The following is a 16,905-nucleotide window of genomic DNA, read 5'->3' on the forward strand; positions in this document are numbered from 1 at the left end:
AGCGGGAGCCAGGGATGATTCCAGCACGAGCTGTCTCTGGGAGGGAAGGATTTGAGAAAAACCCGCATGGAATGGGACTTGGGGGGCACTTAACCAGGGGCTACAGGGGAGATCCAGGCTGGGGAGAACATGGAAAGATCCAGGATAACCCCCAAATTCCATGAGAGATGTGAAGGAGGTGGGAGACCACAAGAACTATTAATGAGTAGCCAGAGGCTGGAAAATCCAGCTTTCCCAAAAAACTCCATTACAATCTGCCTCTCAAGGCACTCACAGTGCCACTGGCAACCAGGCAAGGAATTAAAATTTCCTACAAATCCAAGAAAAGCCAGAAAAATGCACCTGGAAAAGAGGTGTCCCCAAGATCTCAGACCCTCGGACATGGATATCATCATTCCTCAGGACACAGATATTTCCTCTTGGACTACTTTATTTGGTAAAATTCTGAAATCAGCAATAGCTTAAACTTCCCAGAACTTCCCTCCCTGAGCAAGGCATGGATCCTATGGAGAGAGAGTTATTCTGCTTGGCTCCAGCCTCGGCTGCTCCTCCAGCTTTGATTCCTCCTCCAAAAAACCACAAGGGTAAAAAAAAAAAAAAAACAGGATCAAAAGCAAAACCAAAAGCCAAAAAAAGTAATAAAATATCTAAGGACACCAGGGAAAAGGGAATCGAGGCGAGGGCATCAGATCCCAGTGGATCACCCAAGGAAAGGGACAGTTCTGGGCCCAGCCAATTCCACAGAATTCATAAATCCCAGCAGGAGATGACTGACACCTCCCCAGATTCCTAACAAGCTGCGTCCCCTGTGAGATTCCATCCCCCTCTGGCCACTGCTGCCAGTGTTGGGCACAGGTGGGGAAGGATTCCCTTGCTCCATGTGGAGGGTAGGGGTAGGGAACAATCCTGAGTCCTGCTAATGGATCCGGGTCAGCTCCTCTACGATCTTTATCAGGTCATCCACGGTGGCTTCCCTCTTCATCCCGCTTCCATCGTCGATCTGCACAGGGAGGAAAAGGCATTGGAGACATTGGCAGGTGCCAAAAAACATTCCCAGATCATTCAGGAAGGTGTGGATTTAGCACTTCCCAGAGAGGCTTGGTTTAGTGGGAGGTGCCTTTAAGTCCCTTCCAACCCAAACCATTCCATTACTCTACAATTCCATGATTTACGGAGCCTAGATTCCTGAGGAAGATCCTTGAAGGATCCAAGGCCACATTCCCAAGCTCACCTGCAGGTTTGCCACCACTTCCTGCATCTTGGGCCTGCTGATGTCCAGGAAACTCTCAATCAAGTCTCCATCGATGAATCCTGTGGCTGGTTCTGTCTTCCGTTCGGTGTGAAACGATCTCCAGGTGCCACTGTCAAGGAGCCAAATCCACAGGGAATAACACCAGCCCTGGACATGGTTAAAGGTGGGATGGCAGTGCTGGGTTAATGGTTGGACTCTGTGGTCTCAGAGAGATTTCCCATCTTTAGTTCCATGATTGCTCAGGGCAATGGAAACCAACTCCCACCCTCTCCAGCTGGTAAACTCTACCCAGCACAATCTCCTGGCTGGAATGCTAAAGGATATAAGGAATGCTCAATTTTCCCCACGCTCTTGATGACTTTGTTGAGCCTGTTCTGCATGTCCAGGAGCAGGTTGTACCAGCTTTCCGACAGGGATGTCACCAGGCCTGCACGGGAATAACGGTCATAGGAATGTGGCAGGGGGCGGAGCTGGATGAGCTTTTCAACCCAAACCACTCCAGGATTCTGCAGGGAATCCTCAGCCCCTGCTCCTTACCAATCATTCCATTGACAGTGCCAAAGAGCACGGATCCCTGGGTGGGCGTGGAAGTCTCTCCCAAGTTCTGCATGACTAGCGATCCATGGCAGAAGACATTGACGAACTCTCCCAGGTGGGATAATCCCACTTCCTGCAGGTGCTGCCGCTCCTCATCTGTCGTGGCCGCGCTGGAATCCCAAACATCGCTCAGTCCCGAATGGGGGCACTCCAAAACTTTCCCTTGCTCCCAAAAGCTGAGAATGCTTCTCCAGTTTTCCTGAAGATCCATCCCATCATCCCATCCCTCCCAGCACGTGCTGTCCCATCCCATTCCCAATCCATCCCAACCAGTTTACCTGTCCTTTTGGCACACGAACAGATTGAAAGCGTTCTCTGCTCCCAAGAAATTATCATCATCCAGGATCTCCACGGCACTCATCCAGTTTGGATTGAAATCCCGGGCAATCTGGAAGGGGTCAAGAAGGGACACGCTGTGTCCAGGTGGCCTGGCCTGGGATCCTGCATCCTCATCCCACCCAACACCAGTATTCAGGAGCAAGGGGGGATCCAGCATGTCCCTCTCTGCTCCAGGAAGCAGCTGAGCAGGAGAGGCACTCCTGGAGATGGTCCTAGTCCAAGTGGCACTTGGATAACATACTGGGAAATCATGGAGCAGCCTATGCTAAGGCCACTCCAGCAATTTAAACCTCCATTCCAAGTGGACAGCAGGCATCCCAGATGGCATCTCCCACCCACCAGGCACCAGCTGCTCTTCCCACAGCCAGTTCCCTAGAAACTGAGGGATCCATCCCTCCAGAAACCACAGGTATCCATGTGAAACCTTATCCAGTCAAGCCTAACTCCTCCTTTTATCCCCTCCAACACCATTCCCTGTGCCCAGAGCGGTCAGAATTGATTCCTGGCACCACTTCCGTACCTCCTCGAAATTCCCTTCCATGGGTTTGTAGGCCAGGAGCAGCACGGAGCGCATGAGGTCTCCCACCAGGATGAAATCCCCCTTGGTTTTCAGGTACAGGGCCATGATGTTGTTGTAGTGGTTGCACTCCGTGCGCAATTCCTTCTCCGCTGTCCACTCGTACAGGCGGACCTGTGGGATGGGACACGGATCGGGATTCTCCACATGGGAGCTGGGATATGTTCTGCAGCGGACACCTGGCTGACATCCAGATCCACAAGTACACTTCCAAAAAGAAGTCAGAGCCTTGCCTACCGTGCTGTTGATGCTGGCTAACAGCTTCCCATTGAATTCCACCATGGAATACACAGCTCCCTTGACCTCCTTCTCAGCCAGGCTCTGCAGCTTCCCTGGAATAAAGCCAGGCATTACTTGGGTTGTTTATCCAAAGAGTGGGAAGTCAAGGGGGTTCAGCTGAGCTGGCCTGAATTTTGCTTCCTAAAAAAACTGCCTCTGAGGGGGACAAGTGACATGGAAAGCAAATCCCAGAATCTAGGACTGGTGAGGGATTCCTGGGCTTCTCTAGGAGACAGGGGGAAAGGGAGCACAGCACCTACAGACCCCAACAACAGATTCCTTGGGAAAAACTGCCTGCTCATGTGACACAAGCTCTCTGGGGTTTGAGGAGTTCATCCCTGATTTCCCACAAAAAAAAGCTGGATTTTTCCAGGTGAGAACACCTTGTTCTTACCATCGGAGTAGTGGAAGACGACGATCCGGCCCTGCTTGGGCTCTGCTTCCTCAGGATACACCATAGCAGTGCCCACAATGAAGTAGGTGTTGGGATCCTTTCCCAGCTTGCAGGAAACCAGGCTGAGGGCGTACTCATTTTGCAGAAATTGGTGAGCATGGAGCACTGGAAAAAAAAAAAAAAAACCAGGAAAAGTAGGAACAACTGGGATCCCAAAGTCCTTAAACTGAAAGCTTAAGACACATCCTAGAGATTCCCTTCCCTATTCCCCACCACCTTGTGCCATCAAAAATTGGTATTCCCTAAACCTTATGGCTGATGTTCCTCCCAGAAAATGCTTTGGCTGAAGCTCTCTTGGGTTTTTCCAGGAGGGAAAAGCTGGATTTTGGGATGGGACAGGTACCTTCAAAGGTGTGCTGGTCTATGATGAGCAGGTTGTGCACTTCCACCTCCTCTCCGAAGGATGTCTCGTGCGGAGCTGTGCTGCTGGAAAACAGCTTGCTGGTGCTCACACTGCTGGACAAGGCCTGGGAAACAGGAAAATCCGTCACATCCTGGTGCTACTTGGGATATCTGCACAGCCTCAGGTAGCCAGTGAGCAGGAAAAGGGATGGGAGTACAGGTGGAGGAAAGAATGAGTAAAGGGACACACTCCCTGCTCCTGCAGGGCTGAGTGATGATGTTAATCTGAGTTTACACAGATCTGTGGCTTCCAGAGCTGGATCCTTGGGAAAAGGAAAACCTTAGAGGCCACACAGAAACCTGTATGGGATATGGAAGGAGCAGCACCCAAAAATAAAGGGGATCAGGTGGAACAGTGGCTCTGTCACCCCCTTGGAGAGATCCCACCATCCCATCCCTCCCCAGCTGAGGAACAGGACTGGACTCACAGCTTTGGAAAGGAGGACCATCAAGGAAAGCCTGGATCAGGAATTCTGATCCCCACAGCATAGGGATGACCCAGCCTGGGATCTCACCTGGGTGCTGGCACTGGGTCTGAGCGCCGTGGTGCCTCCACTGGCATCCTGCACCTCGATCCGGCTGGAGAGCACCCCGAAGCACTGGGATACCTCTTGGTAGCAGATTTTCCTGTGGGATAAACAGAGCCATGTCAGTGGGAGAGCCAGGAAAGGCCATTCCAAGAGCTGTGGAAGCAACAAGAACTGTCTGTTTGCTCCTGGGATGGCAACATCACCCCAACCCTTGTCCTGTGCAGCAGAGCACCCAGATCCCAGGAATCCTCACCTGGGTGACTCATAGAGGGGAACAGTGCGGATGTGCAGCTTCTGGATCTCATCAATGGTGCCAATGGTCAGGGTGCTGTTGTTGGCCAAGGCCAAACTTGTGGGGAAAAAAATCATGGAAAACTGGATGAAACAGCAAGAACCTCCCTCTCCTCCATATCCCTTAGGATCAGGAACTCGTGGTGGGCTCACCTGTCAGGATATCCATCAGAATTGAGGGGGCACATGTAGTTGACCTCCTTGAGGTTGACGTTGGAGAAGACCAGCTTGTGGTTGCTGCTGTAGATGACGGTGGGGCGGTCGGAGCAGGCGAATACGTTGGTGGTGGACAAGGAGCGGAATGTCCTCAGCACCGTGGGCTGTGTGCCCAGGGTCACCTTCTTCCTGTCACTCAGCAAGCCTGGATTCAAAGGGAAAAGGGATTGGGATATGCCACAGCACCTCAGGGAAAAAAGGATTGCAGGTAAGTGCACGCCAGATTTAAGAATCCATCTCCTTCCTCCAGTGTACTGCAGAAATCCCCCAGCCCACAGCCAATCCCACCTGAGCATGAGGCTGAGAAAGCAAGGAGGATCTTTCCCAAAAAACTGGAAAGGAAGGGAAAAGGTCACCTGTCTCAAGGCTGAGGCCAAAGTAGAAGAGAGCTCCATCCCCCAGGGCACACAGGAGGTAGTGGCTGCTCTCAAAGGTCGTCATCAGGATGGAGCGAGGGATAATCTCTGTGGGAAGCAGGGAAAGGGATGGATGAGGTCACTCAGAACATGGACAATGACCACTGCCACTCTTGGGAGGCTCCTACCTCCTCCCAGCATCTCCTTGTGCAGCAGCTCGAAGGACGGGAGCTTCAGGATGCGGGCAGAGATGTCAGTCCAGAGCCCGATGGCACAGAGCGGGGACATCCCATTGGAGTCTCCCAGGGGGGTGATGTCCAGGCAGGCCACCTCGTGCTCCATCTCCGTGCAGCTGGGAGGAAGAAGGGAGGACAGGTGTCTGTCAGGATCCCAAATCCCAGCATCCCAAGAGCCCTCAGGATGTGGGCTCACCTGATCTGCCGGAGCTCCTGGGGCCGGATTTCCAGGTAGTACAAGGCTCTTCCCACGGCCACCACCACCTGGTTGCTGTTGCAGGAAGCGACACTGATGTTCTTCCCATTGGGCTCTTTCCACTCGCTCACCAGGGATTTGGGCTCCTGGCTGACCAGTCGCACCGATGCAGACGTGATCTGGAAAGATAGACAGGAAAAATCACGGAAAACAGTGTTTGCAAGGTAGGTGGCAGAGAAAGAACCTCCCTCTTTCCATAGCCCTTAGAAACATGAATCCAGGATCCAGTTTGCTGATCCCATCAACTCAGGGAAGCACTCCAACCTCTGTCCTGGATATGCCACCAGGAGACCATATATCCATGTTTTCCTCATGCTGGATTTACCTGGATCAGCTGCTGATGCGCCACGTTGCCACAGAAGAACGTCTGCTGGTCATCCACAAATCCTGTGAGCTCTGTCTCTTCTACTTCCTCTCCGTTCAACATCAGCACCCTGAGCAGGGAAGGGAATTCCCGTTAATTCCTGCTCCAACATGGGGCTGAGAGCCTGGATCAGCTCATCCTACCTTTACCTGGTCTGGCCAACAAATGACAGCACCAAGGTGTTGTCCGTCTCCCGGTGCGGATCTGACCTCAGTGGCCACAATCCTGCAACAAGGGGGTCACAGTTCCTCACAATTCCACATCTCAACCTCATCTGTGCCCACCATGTCCCCCCTCAGGCTGTGGAACATCTCCCACACCTTTAATTCCTGGCAGGTCAATGCTGGCATGTTCATGGATCCCGATGCCATTCCGGATGATCCGTAGCGATCCCTCTTTGAAGGCCCCAGAGCAGGTGACCAGCTGGAGGAAAAGCAGATGGACATTACCAGCTGTGGCTGGGAAGCTCTCCCACTCTTCTCTGGGAGGTCCCATTTCTCATAGAAATGGGGAAGCCATTCTTGAATCACAGAATCCTGGAATGGAAGGGACCTGAAAGATCCACCAAGGCCAGGCTGGACAGGGCTTAGAGCAACCTGGTCTAGTGGAAGGTGTCCCTGCCAACGGAATGAGATGATCCTTAAGGTCTCTTCCAACCCAAACCATTCTGGCATTCTATGATTTTATGGACACACTCAGCCAAAAATTCCCAGCAGTGAGGAGGGAAAAGCAGGAATGTTACCTGGCCTTGGCCTTGCCTCTCCAGGTCCACCACGCACATGTCCACAATGGGCCCAAGGTTGGTGAAGGTCTCCATGGCCACCACGTAGGATCCCTGCTCGTTGCTGTCCACGTTGAGCTGGGAATAAATACTGGAATCAATTTTTGTCTTTCCAGAGGCAGGACAGGGAAAGGGCGGGCAAAGAGAAGATAGGAAAATGTATCCACACCTCCAGATTTTGATGGAAATTGAGTCCTGTGGGAGCACACAACCAGGAGCTGCCACGTACCTTCACGAGCTGGGAATCTCCAAGCCTGGAGCCAACAAACACCACTCCATTATCCAGGTAGGTCAGGCACTCGGCAATGGATGTCTGGGAAATGGGAAGAGGCAGGTGACCCACCAGTGGCATGGAAAGGTCCTGGCACACACACATACACCTTCCACCACTAAGCTTTTCCAACAGAAAAACCCTGGGCATGGGAAGGGGATTTAATCCCTTCATAAACCCCACAGAGTCCATGCTCCTCCCAGTACAAGTACCAGGAAAAAAAAAAATGGGAAAGAGGTATAAGTTTAAGTGCCCACAGGGAATTTTCCCAACAGTTCAGGGCTGTGACAAATGCAAAGCATCAACACCTCCAGCTCCCAAAATTCCCACTCATTCCTGAATGGAGCCCTTCCTGACTTGGGAGAATCCCAGGCAAATGCCAGGGATGGCCCAGGTGATTCCTACCTCTCCCAGCAGCTCCACACGCAGATCCTTCAAGGTGACAGTGCCATCCATCTGTTCCTCCTTCTCCAGGAGCAGCATAAAGAGTCGCCCTTCCATGTCTCCCAGCAAATACCGCGATCCGTTGGGATCCACGCGGTTGTGGCACACGATGGTACTTTGCTGCAGGGAAAGCAGGGAATTCTAGGATTCCACTGGAACAGCCCCAAACTGGTCCCCAAAAGGTCTGTGCAGGTGACGCGTTCCCAGCTCCAGTATCCCACCCATTCCAGAGCTCCAGGAGTGGACTGAGACCTTCAGGCACTAATATTCCCATTTCTTGCTCCAAGGTTTCTAGCCTGTCCTTATTTCCATCTTAAAAGGACCTTTGGATGGCAATTCCAGCCTTCTTTCAGCTCGGAGCAGCACCTCAGCCATGCCACTGGAGCTTCCTCCTCTGATTAAATGTGGGAAGTGGCCTGTTATTCCCACAAAACCCACAAGTCCAATTGCTGTCCCGAAATCTTTAAGCCTTTTCTCCTCTTAACAAGTCTCCAAGGGGCTCATCCATGTTTTCCACTGCCTGAAATGAAGCCAGGCTCTGCCCTGGAACTGTGCCCAGACCATGCACTAATTCCTAATTAATCCCATTCCCTGGGGCCCAAACAAAATTCCAAGAGCTCTACAGAAAGAGGAGGCACACAGGGATCATGGATGTCCCTCGGCCCCCAAAAACAATGACCATGAAGCCAAACCTCAGGAAGTCCAAGTAAGTGGCACTGTTAAACCACACCTGGGACAACAGGGGTTTGAATTCCTGGCTGGAAGGCCTGGGAAAGGAGGGATTTTTTTGGGATGCAGCCCTGGATCCCCTCACCTTGATGATGGGAGGAGCGATAGCCAGATATTTATCCCCATTGTGGTAGGTGATGGATTCCTGCCCGATGATAATGGCACCCCCGAAGGGCTCCGGCACTGCGGGACGCGCAACAAACATGAGACAACCTGCCTGGAAAAAAGGAGCTATGCAGCCTGGAAAAACATGGCAAGATCTTTTACAAACAAGGCCCAACCTGCAATGACCATGGAGGCCTCGGCCTCCACATTTTCCTGCTTCCAAGGGCCTTTGTTGAATTCCTTCTCCCGCAGGGACACCTCGTACGTCTTCACGTGGCGGCCCTGGGGATCCTGGAAGAGAAGCAAAAGTGGATGAGATTCCAGAAGTGAGGAGATTCCACCTCACCTCCTGCAAAAACACCATTCCAGGGAGCTTCTGAGGCCTCCCACCTCCTCGTCCTCCCCCACATCCACATGCCACCATTCTCCCAAATTTTTCCATATATAATTTCCCCCTGAGGAAATCTCTGTGCTGGAAAAGACTGAAAAGTATTTTTCCATTGTTTTACAACTGATATTCTGGAATTTGTGTTCCTCTGACAACTTGGGAACAAGTGGCATAATGGAGTATCACCCCCTCCTCCAGCTCTTGCAAACATTCAGGAATTCAGGGGGTTTTATCATATTTCCCTGTAGTTTCAGAACTTCCCAAAAATTATCCCAGCCGCTACAATCCTATTCAGACCAAGTCCTGGGATAATGGGTAATAAATGGAGAAAGAATCAAGGAAACAGCTAGGAAACATTCTCTTCTCCATAGGCAGGGATTGAAACAATCCAGAGGTTTATGATTCAGAACTGACATCCTGCTCCTGCTCCAAGGGTTCAAGTTGTTTTGACAGAGGTCATGGAACCCTAAAGTTGGAAAAGCACTTTTCCAACTGTTCCCCCAGACTCCAGGTATGTGGTGACAAAGTGGTTTCCTCCCTTCAGGAAGTTTGGAGGGATCCAGCAGTGCCCAAACAAGGAATAATGGAGCCACTGCTGGCATGGGATTTCAGCTAAGCTCGGAATAGCCGGGAATTTAACAAAGGAAAGCTAATCCCTTGCTCAGTCAGAACAGCAAAGGCTCTCTGGATCAAAACAGCATCCAGAGAAGACCTGGAATGCTCATTCCATAAGGAGCCAGGTGATGGGAGAGGTTATGAATCCTCTTTACACACCTGGAATCACTTACCAAAAATACCAAGCAGGCCACTGCCTTGTTTTTTAAGGAAAGGCTCAAGTCTCACTATGGGAAACAATTGGTTATGGATCTTGCTGGAAAGATCCCTAAACTCCTCCTGTGGGTATAACAAGGAAAATTCCCATCCAAGGCAGAGCTGCCCAGGAATCCTGTGGGAAAGCGTTGCTTCCTCCCTCCCAGAATTGGAAAAAGGCAGCATGGAGGAACATGGACCTGGAGGAGTTGGAATCATCCCTCATTCTGCCTTCCAAAAAGCCTTTGGAAAACCTTGGGAGCCCTTGGCTCCACCTGGGTTATCCATGGATAAGCAGGCACCTGGTAGACGAAGCAGATGGTGGGAGCTTGGCAGCCGTAAAGGAATTTCACGTCGATGACCTGGAGCTCTTCCAGGCGGATGTTGAAGGCCTTTAATTCCTTGTTATCCCGATCCAGGGGGATGACCTTGAAGAGGCCATCATAGAGCCGCAGCCCGATCATCCGGCACTCGGGATCGATGATCCCGATGATCCCAGTCTCCGAGGGGCGCCCGATGCGATCCTGAGGGAGAATTCCAGAGAGAGGGGAAAGAAAAAGGTGATTAGTGTCAGGACAATATTCCTGAAATACAGGGACAGGAATTAGATGCCAGCCCCTAGGTGAGGAATGGCTCCTTGCACACTTCCCAACAGGCTTGAGAGTTCCAGCTGGGAAGCCACCGTGCCTAAGGAGGAGATGCCTTTCCAACTGCCACACCTGGCAGAGCTCCCACACCATACAGCTTCACCACAAATTCCCACAGGACTCATTTCCCAGGGAAAATTCGGCCTCACAAGGAGTTTAGACTTTAACTTTCCTTAAATGTAATTTCTTTCCACAAGGTCTCCCAAGAATATAGTTGAATCCATAGGGACACGACTTGGAGCATCCTGGTCTAGTGGAAGGTGTCCATGGCACGGGGTGGAAAGAGATGATCTGTAAGTCCTGTCCATCCCACACCATTCCAGGATTCATGTGCTGGTTTAGATATCGGGAAATCCTTTTCTGTGAGGGTAATGAGGCCCTGGGATGGATTTCCCAGAAAAATTGTGGCTGCCCCATCCCTGGAAATGTTCCAGGCCAGGCTGGATGGGGCTTGGAGCAACCAAGGATAGCACAAGGTGTCCCTGCCCACAGAAGGGAACTGGATGAGCTTTAAGGTCTCTTTTCCAACCCATTCCCAGAATTCCACGAATCCTTCCAGAGACCTAGACTAACTCTGGAAACATCCTGAGACCCATCCCAGATCCAGCAGCCGGCAAGGAACCACCAACAGAACAACAGAAGTCCAACACCCTGCTGCACCAGGAAGGCAAAACCATCCCTAGGGATAGGAATTCCCATCCCAGGTGCTGCATTCCCCCTCACCTGCACGTTTCCATGGGCACGGGTGATGATGTCGATGCTATCCCCGTTCTGCTTGTATTCCAGGATGCAGGCGTTGTACTTGGCCGTCAGGATGAACAGCAAATCCTTGCTCTCCCCCTGCCCGAAAAAACCCGGTCAATGCAAATTCCAGGGGCGGACATTCCCATCCCACCCCGCCCAGGTGGGCACAGCTCCATCCCTGCTCTGCCAGCGCCCACCTTGGGGCGGAAGAGCTCCATGACGGCGGTTTTTCCGTACATTCCCACTTCCTTGACGGGCCGGAGCCCCTCGGCTGTCACGACGTAAATCTCCAGCCGGGTGTTTTTGGCAATCAGCAGGTTCAGGTCCTCCGCAGAGGTGAAGTGTCCTGGGAAAAGAGGGAAGGAATCCCAGAGGAGGGATCAGCTGGTACATCGGGGTGCCAGGCTGCACTTCCACAGCCTCCCTGGAGCATCCCAAAATCCCAGCAGCTTCCTTCCACAGTGCTAAACGCTCTCAGCAGCTGCTTTCCCTCAGCCTGCCCTCCTTGTTTTTCTGCAGAAATGTTCTCACTCTCTTTCCTCAGGAATCCTCATTCCTGGGGTCTCTTCCCACCCACGCCCAGCACTCCCAGGGCTCTTGGGGCTCCCGTAGTTTCCCCAGATCCCACTTTCTCTCACTCCTGTTGTGGATTTCAGGAGCACTTCGATCCTTCCTCTACCCCAAAATTCCTCAGTATCCCCAAACCCTCCGGTACCCCAAAACCCTCCGGTAAACCTAAATCACCGGTACCCCCAAACCCCCTCGTACTCCAAAACACACTCGTGAACCCCAAAAACCTCCCGGTACTCCCAATCCCTTCTCGGTGCCCTAAAACCCCCCCGGGACCCCCAGCGCCCCCCGGCACCTCCATCCCGCCGTGTTCCCCGTACCCTCAGCCCCCCAGTACCCCATAATCGCCCTCCCACGCTCTCCTAAACAGGGTGCTCCCGTCCCCCCCCTGCCCCGCGGTACCGGTGACGCAGCCATTGACGGCCGTCGGCTTCTGCGCCGTCACCACGTAGTTGTAGGACATGCTGGGGGAACCGGGAGGTCCCGGGGGGGGGCGCGGGGGAAACCGGGGGGGAACGGAGAGCGCGGCCTCTCCGCCGCCGTCGCCGCCACTTCCGGGAAGTGGTTACACTGGGCCGCTCTAGCCCGCTGGGAGGACATGAGGGAGCAGACGAGAGGAGCCGCTCTAGCCGGCTGGGAGGACCGCGGAGAGCAGACGAGAGGAGGCGCTCTAGCCCGCTGGGAGGACCGTGAAGAGCAGCCGAGAAGGGCGGCTGGAGGACCCCGCAGAGGGCAGGTGTGGAGGGGGATGCGCGGGGGGTCTCCCCCAGAACCCGCGGGACCCGCGCTGATCCCACCCTGATCCCAAGCCGTATCCCGAAGGGAGGGCCCCACATGGGAGGGTGCAGCTCTGTGGCCCCCGAAACCTTGGGTAGGGGTCCCCGCTGTGAGGGGGGAGTGTGGATCCATCCAGGGCCTGCACTGAGAGGAGATCCCTGAACGTGGGAGTCCCCCCATCACAAAAAAAAGGGGGTCTCTGTTTGGGCGTGGTCCCATCCTGATTTCCCACCTCAAAAGGTGGTCCCTCTTTGATGGGAGAGCCATCACTGTCCTCTGTCATCCCAAAAAGGGGTCCCTGTTTAGAGATTATCCCATCCTGGCGCCTCATCCCAAAAGGAGCTCCCGGCCTGGGGAGGTGTCCCTGTCTGGGGACAACTCCAATGCCAGCCCCATTCCCACCAGACACTCCCCATAGCATCACCATCACACCAGACACCATCCCATCCCGCCCCCTTCCCAGCCCCCACTCTCCGGACCGCTGTCCATTTCAGACTGGACCTTGCCCTCTTTCCGGACAGATTCCATCTTCGGATCCGAGTGCTGCACTCCGCTCCCATGGAGGTGAGCCCGGAGCAGGGGTGTTGGCATTCCTGTGGGGTTGGCATTCCTCCTTTTCCCATGCCACTGCTCCCCATTTTCCCCACAGGTTCCCAAAAAACTGGTGACAACGGTGTCCGGCTGTGCCGATGACGCTCTGGCCGGGCTGGTGGCCTGCAATTCCGGGCTCCGGCTGCTCCAGGGACACCGGGTGGTCCTTCGGCATGACCTGCAGGCCATCCGTGGCCGTGTGGCCCTGCTGTCCGGGGGGGGCTCCGGCCACGAGCCCGCCCACGCAGGTGAGACCCCCCTGTCCCACCTGTACCCTCCACCCACGGACACGGTGACGAGCCTCCTTCCCTCTCCACAGGCTACGTGGGGAAGGGAATGCTGACTGGAGTGGTGGCCGGAGCCATGTTTGCATCCCCGTCCGTGGGCAGTATCCTGGCAGCCATCCGGGCCGTGGCACAGGCCGGAGCAGGTTGGGAACACAGCGGGGTGGAATTCTGGGGTTCCTCCCTCCAGTGCTGCATCGTTCCCGTTGTCTCTACATCCATCCTGCAGCCGGGATCCTCCTGATCGTGATGAACTACACCGGGGACCGGCTGAATTTCGGGATGGCCCTGGAGCGGGCGCGGGCTGAGGGGGCCGACGTGCGCATGGTGGTGGTGGGCGACGACTGCGCCTTCACCACGCCGGGGAAAGCCGGGCGCCGCGGGATCTGTGGCACCATCCTCATCCACAAGGTTCTGCTGGGACCCTTTATGGGGATTTGGGGAATTCTGGGGGGTCGCTCACCCGCTCTGCCCGGGACAGGTGGCGGGAGCTCTGGCCGAGGCGGGAGCGAGCTTGGATGAGATCGAGAAGAAGGTGACGGTGACTGCCAAAGTCATGGGTGCGTTGTGTTATCTCATGGGAATGCTGTCCTGTGTCCCCCAGCCCCTGAATCCCAAAAATCCCCCCAGTTTTAACAGAACATTCCCACCTGCACAGGTACCCTGGGTCTCAGCCTATCTCCCTGCAGCATCCCAGGATCCAAGCTCTCGTTCCAGCTGGCTGAGGACGAGATGGAGCTGGGGCTGGGTGAGGAGCGGCCCCTTGGTGTCCCTCTGGGGTCCCTGGAGGGTCCGAATGTCCCTGCCCCCCCAGGGAGGCGTCACCAGGGCTGGGATGTGACACGGCCCCATCTCCATAGGGATCCACGGCGAGGCTGGAGTGCGCAGGATGAAGGTGAGGAGGAAATTCTGCTGCATCCTCCCCATTCCCAGATCTGCCTATTCCCAGACCTCCCTACTCTGCTCTTCCCCTCCTCCGTGTGTCCTCCAGGTGCTGCCGGCAGATAAGGCTGTGGAGACGATGCTGAAGCACATGACGGATCCATCCAATGCTTCCCACCTGTCCCTGACTCCTGGTGAGCTCCCCAGGACCCTCTCTGCTCCTCCAAATCCCCTGGATCCCAGTCTCACCCTGTCTGTCCCCCATCCTGCAGGATCCTCTGTGGTGCTCGTGGTGAACAACCTGGGTGGATTGTCCTGCCTGGAGCTGGGGATTGTGGCTGGAGCTGCTGTGCGCTGCCTGGGTGAGTGCAGAGGGGAGCTTGGGATCCCATTCCCTGGCTCCAGGCGCTCTGGAATGACCCTGTCTCAATCCCGGATCCCGCAGAGAACAGAGGGATCCGCATCGCCCGGGCCATGGTGGGATCCTTCATGACGGCGATGGAAATGGCTGGAGTCTCCCTCACCCTCATGCTGGTGGATGAGGAGCTGGTCAGGTTGATCGGTGAGTTCCCGGTGGGAATGTGGCCTGGGACTGGGGCACAGCGGTTTCCACATACTGGATGATGGGACACAAGGTCAGTGGGATGTCTGGGGGTGGAATTCCGGGCTCCTGGGTGTGCCAGTGAGGATCCAATGGGATCCTGAGCCACCAGACGCCTCTGGCTTCTCCAGATGCCAAGACCATGGCCGTGGCGTGGCCCAACATTCTCGCGGGACCGGCAACCACCTGGAGGGAGGAGGTGCCAGCACCGAAAGAGGCACCCAGGAAGCCGCAGGATGAGACTGGAATTGGTACAGGGCTTCCATCCCGTGTCATACCCCTCCGTGCCTCAGTTTCCCTCGGGAATGTGCAGGGATGCACCTTCTCTCCGCAGGGCCCAGCACGGCGCGGGTGGAGCGGGTCCTGCAGCGGGTGTGCAGCACCTTGCTGGATATACGGGATAAGCTCAACGAGCTGGATCGGGGAGCGGGTGACGGGGACTGCGGCCACACCCACGCCCAGGCGGCCCAAGGTGGGTGTGGGGACCATTATCCAGGGAGTTGTGGGGAATGCTCCCCCAATGGCACCTCCCAGGAGCAGGGAGCTCCCCAGGTCATCCCTTCTTGGGACTAAGGAAACCTGGGCTGTCCCTTCCTGTAATTGTATCCTGGAATGTCTCTGCATCCAGTGGTAGCTTCTATGGAATTGAGGACTGTCCCTGCTTGTCCCCATGAGGGACAGGGGATTGCAGGACCATCCCCATCCCGTTGTCCCTACCATTCCCACAGCCATCCAGGAATGGATGCGCTCCCGACCACCTCCGGCTGCCCCCGCCCAGCTGCTCTCCGCCCTGGCTGATGTGCTGCTGGAGCAGATGGGAGGCTCCTCCGGAGTGGTGAGTGGGAATGGAAATGGAAATGGGAATGGGGGAACACACCTGGCCGTGTTTCCAGCATGGGATTGATGGTATTCCCAAAGCTCTACGGGCTCTTCCTGACGGCGGCTGCCCGGAGCCTGCGTGACCGCAACGGTTCCCCGGCGTGGGCTGACGCCATGGACGCCGGGATTGAGGCCATGCAGAGGTCAGTGCCGGGGGCTGTGGAATCCCGGTGCCCCATGGGAATCCCAATCCCCCCTGAATTTCCCTGCCTCCCACACAGGTACGGAGGAGCCGCGCCAGGAGACCGGACAATGGTGAGTGCTGGGAGGGCCCAGGAGCCAGGAAGGCTTCCAGGAGGATGCCAGGGAGTTCCCACCTGGCCTCAGCCCTGGCTCCCAGAGTAATTCCCACTTTTTGCAGCTGGATTCGCTGTTTGCAGCCGCACAGGCTCTGCATCCCCTGCGCAATCCTGGCGCTGACCCGCTCCAAGTGCTGGCGGCAGCTGTCCAGGTATGGAGAACTGGGAGCTGGGATGGTGGGAGAATTGGAATCCCTGCTGTTACCCTGCAAAACACCCTGTTTTCCCGGGCAGAGAGCAGAGGCGGCGGCAGAGGCCACCAGGCACATGGAGGCTGGGGCAGGCAGAGCCAGCTACATCCGTTCATCCCGGCTGGAGCAGCCTGATCCCGGGGCTGTGGCAGTGGCAGCAGTGCTAGGAGCGGTGCTGGAGGGACTGCGGGACCCCCTGGGCACCCCCCAGTAATAACAGGGATGTGTATCCCCAAAAATCTGTGTCCCCTTGTAGTGATAGAGATGTGTTTCCCAATAAACCCTTGTGTCCCCCCCATGTGACAGGGAGGTGTATCCCAATAATCCCCCCTGTTCCTTCAAGGATGCCTTTCCCAATAAACCTTAGGATGTGGCCCCCAGTAATCCTCTATGTCCCCCATGCTAGCTTGGAGGGATGGGATGGTGAAATTTGGGGGTGTGGGGGTGCCCCCCGTTGCTCCAGGCTGGGAAGGAAGATGGGAACAGGGATCCTGTGACTGGGGGAGGAAGGAAACCCAGCGTGTGGAGGGGAAACCACAGAGCTCACATGGCTCTGGGCACGGGGTCTGGGGGCAATTCTGGGAAAGGGGCAAAGGAGAAGCGGGGACAGGGCAGAGCATGATCCCAAATCCCGTGGGGTGACCACGGGGAGCTGTCCCATGTCTCCAGGGAGCCAGCGAGGACAAGCCCTGGGAAGGGACAGCTTGGCTTGGCAAGGACCTACTCCCAAGCTCCCACCTCTCCCACCCCAGCTCCCAGGCCC

The 16,905-nt window shown here is 55.3% G+C and overlaps 2 protein-coding genes across 2 annotated transcripts; one reads left to right on the plus strand and one right to left on the minus strand.

Moving 5' to 3' along the window:
* Positions 1-412: 412 nt before the first annotated feature.
* DDB1 (damage specific DNA binding protein 1) lies at positions 413-12,235 on the minus strand. The gene is made up of 27 exons (XM_053981428.1): positions 12,041-12,235; positions 11,266-11,414; positions 11,048-11,164; positions 9,980-10,201; positions 8,656-8,770; positions 8,460-8,557; positions 7,607-7,765; positions 7,160-7,243; positions 6,892-7,008; positions 6,470-6,572; positions 6,299-6,374; positions 6,111-6,219; positions 5,726-5,904; positions 5,482-5,645; positions 5,294-5,401; positions 4,875-5,082; positions 4,684-4,779; positions 4,416-4,527; positions 3,842-3,965; positions 3,439-3,603; positions 3,003-3,097; positions 2,709-2,879; positions 2,128-2,237; positions 1,790-1,959; positions 1,577-1,679; positions 1,232-1,355; positions 413-1,000 (listed from the first exon to the last, which is right to left on the minus strand). Exons 1-27 carry the CDS (start codon positions 12,099-12,101, stop codon positions 917-919), a joined length of 3,423 nt encoding a protein of 1,140 aa, XP_053837403.1. The 5' UTR covers positions 12,102-12,235; the 3' UTR covers positions 413-916.
* Positions 12,236-12,336: 101 nt separating this feature from the next.
* TKFC (triokinase and FMN cyclase) lies at positions 12,337-16,526 on the plus strand. Its single transcript, XM_053981429.1, has 18 exons — positions 12,337-12,374; positions 12,937-12,979; positions 13,065-13,254; positions 13,326-13,436; positions 13,520-13,701; positions 13,772-13,850; positions 13,949-14,038; positions 14,151-14,185; positions 14,282-14,366; positions 14,445-14,534; positions 14,618-14,734; positions 14,905-15,024; positions 15,108-15,245; positions 15,502-15,608; positions 15,692-15,795; positions 15,874-15,907; positions 16,014-16,103; positions 16,186-16,526. Exons 2-18 carry the CDS (start codon positions 12,974-12,976, stop codon positions 16,354-16,356), a joined length of 1,749 nt encoding a protein of 582 aa, XP_053837404.1. The 5' UTR covers positions 12,337-12,374; positions 12,937-12,973; the 3' UTR covers positions 16,357-16,526.
* The last annotated feature ends 379 nt before the right edge of the window (positions 16,527-16,905 follow it).

The sequence above is a fragment of the Vidua macroura genome, chromosome 6, assembly GCF_024509145.1.
Source record: "Vidua macroura isolate BioBank_ID:100142 chromosome 6, ASM2450914v1, whole genome shotgun sequence".
NCBI classification, from domain to species: domain Eukaryota; kingdom Metazoa; phylum Chordata; class Aves; order Passeriformes; family Viduidae; genus Vidua; species Vidua macroura.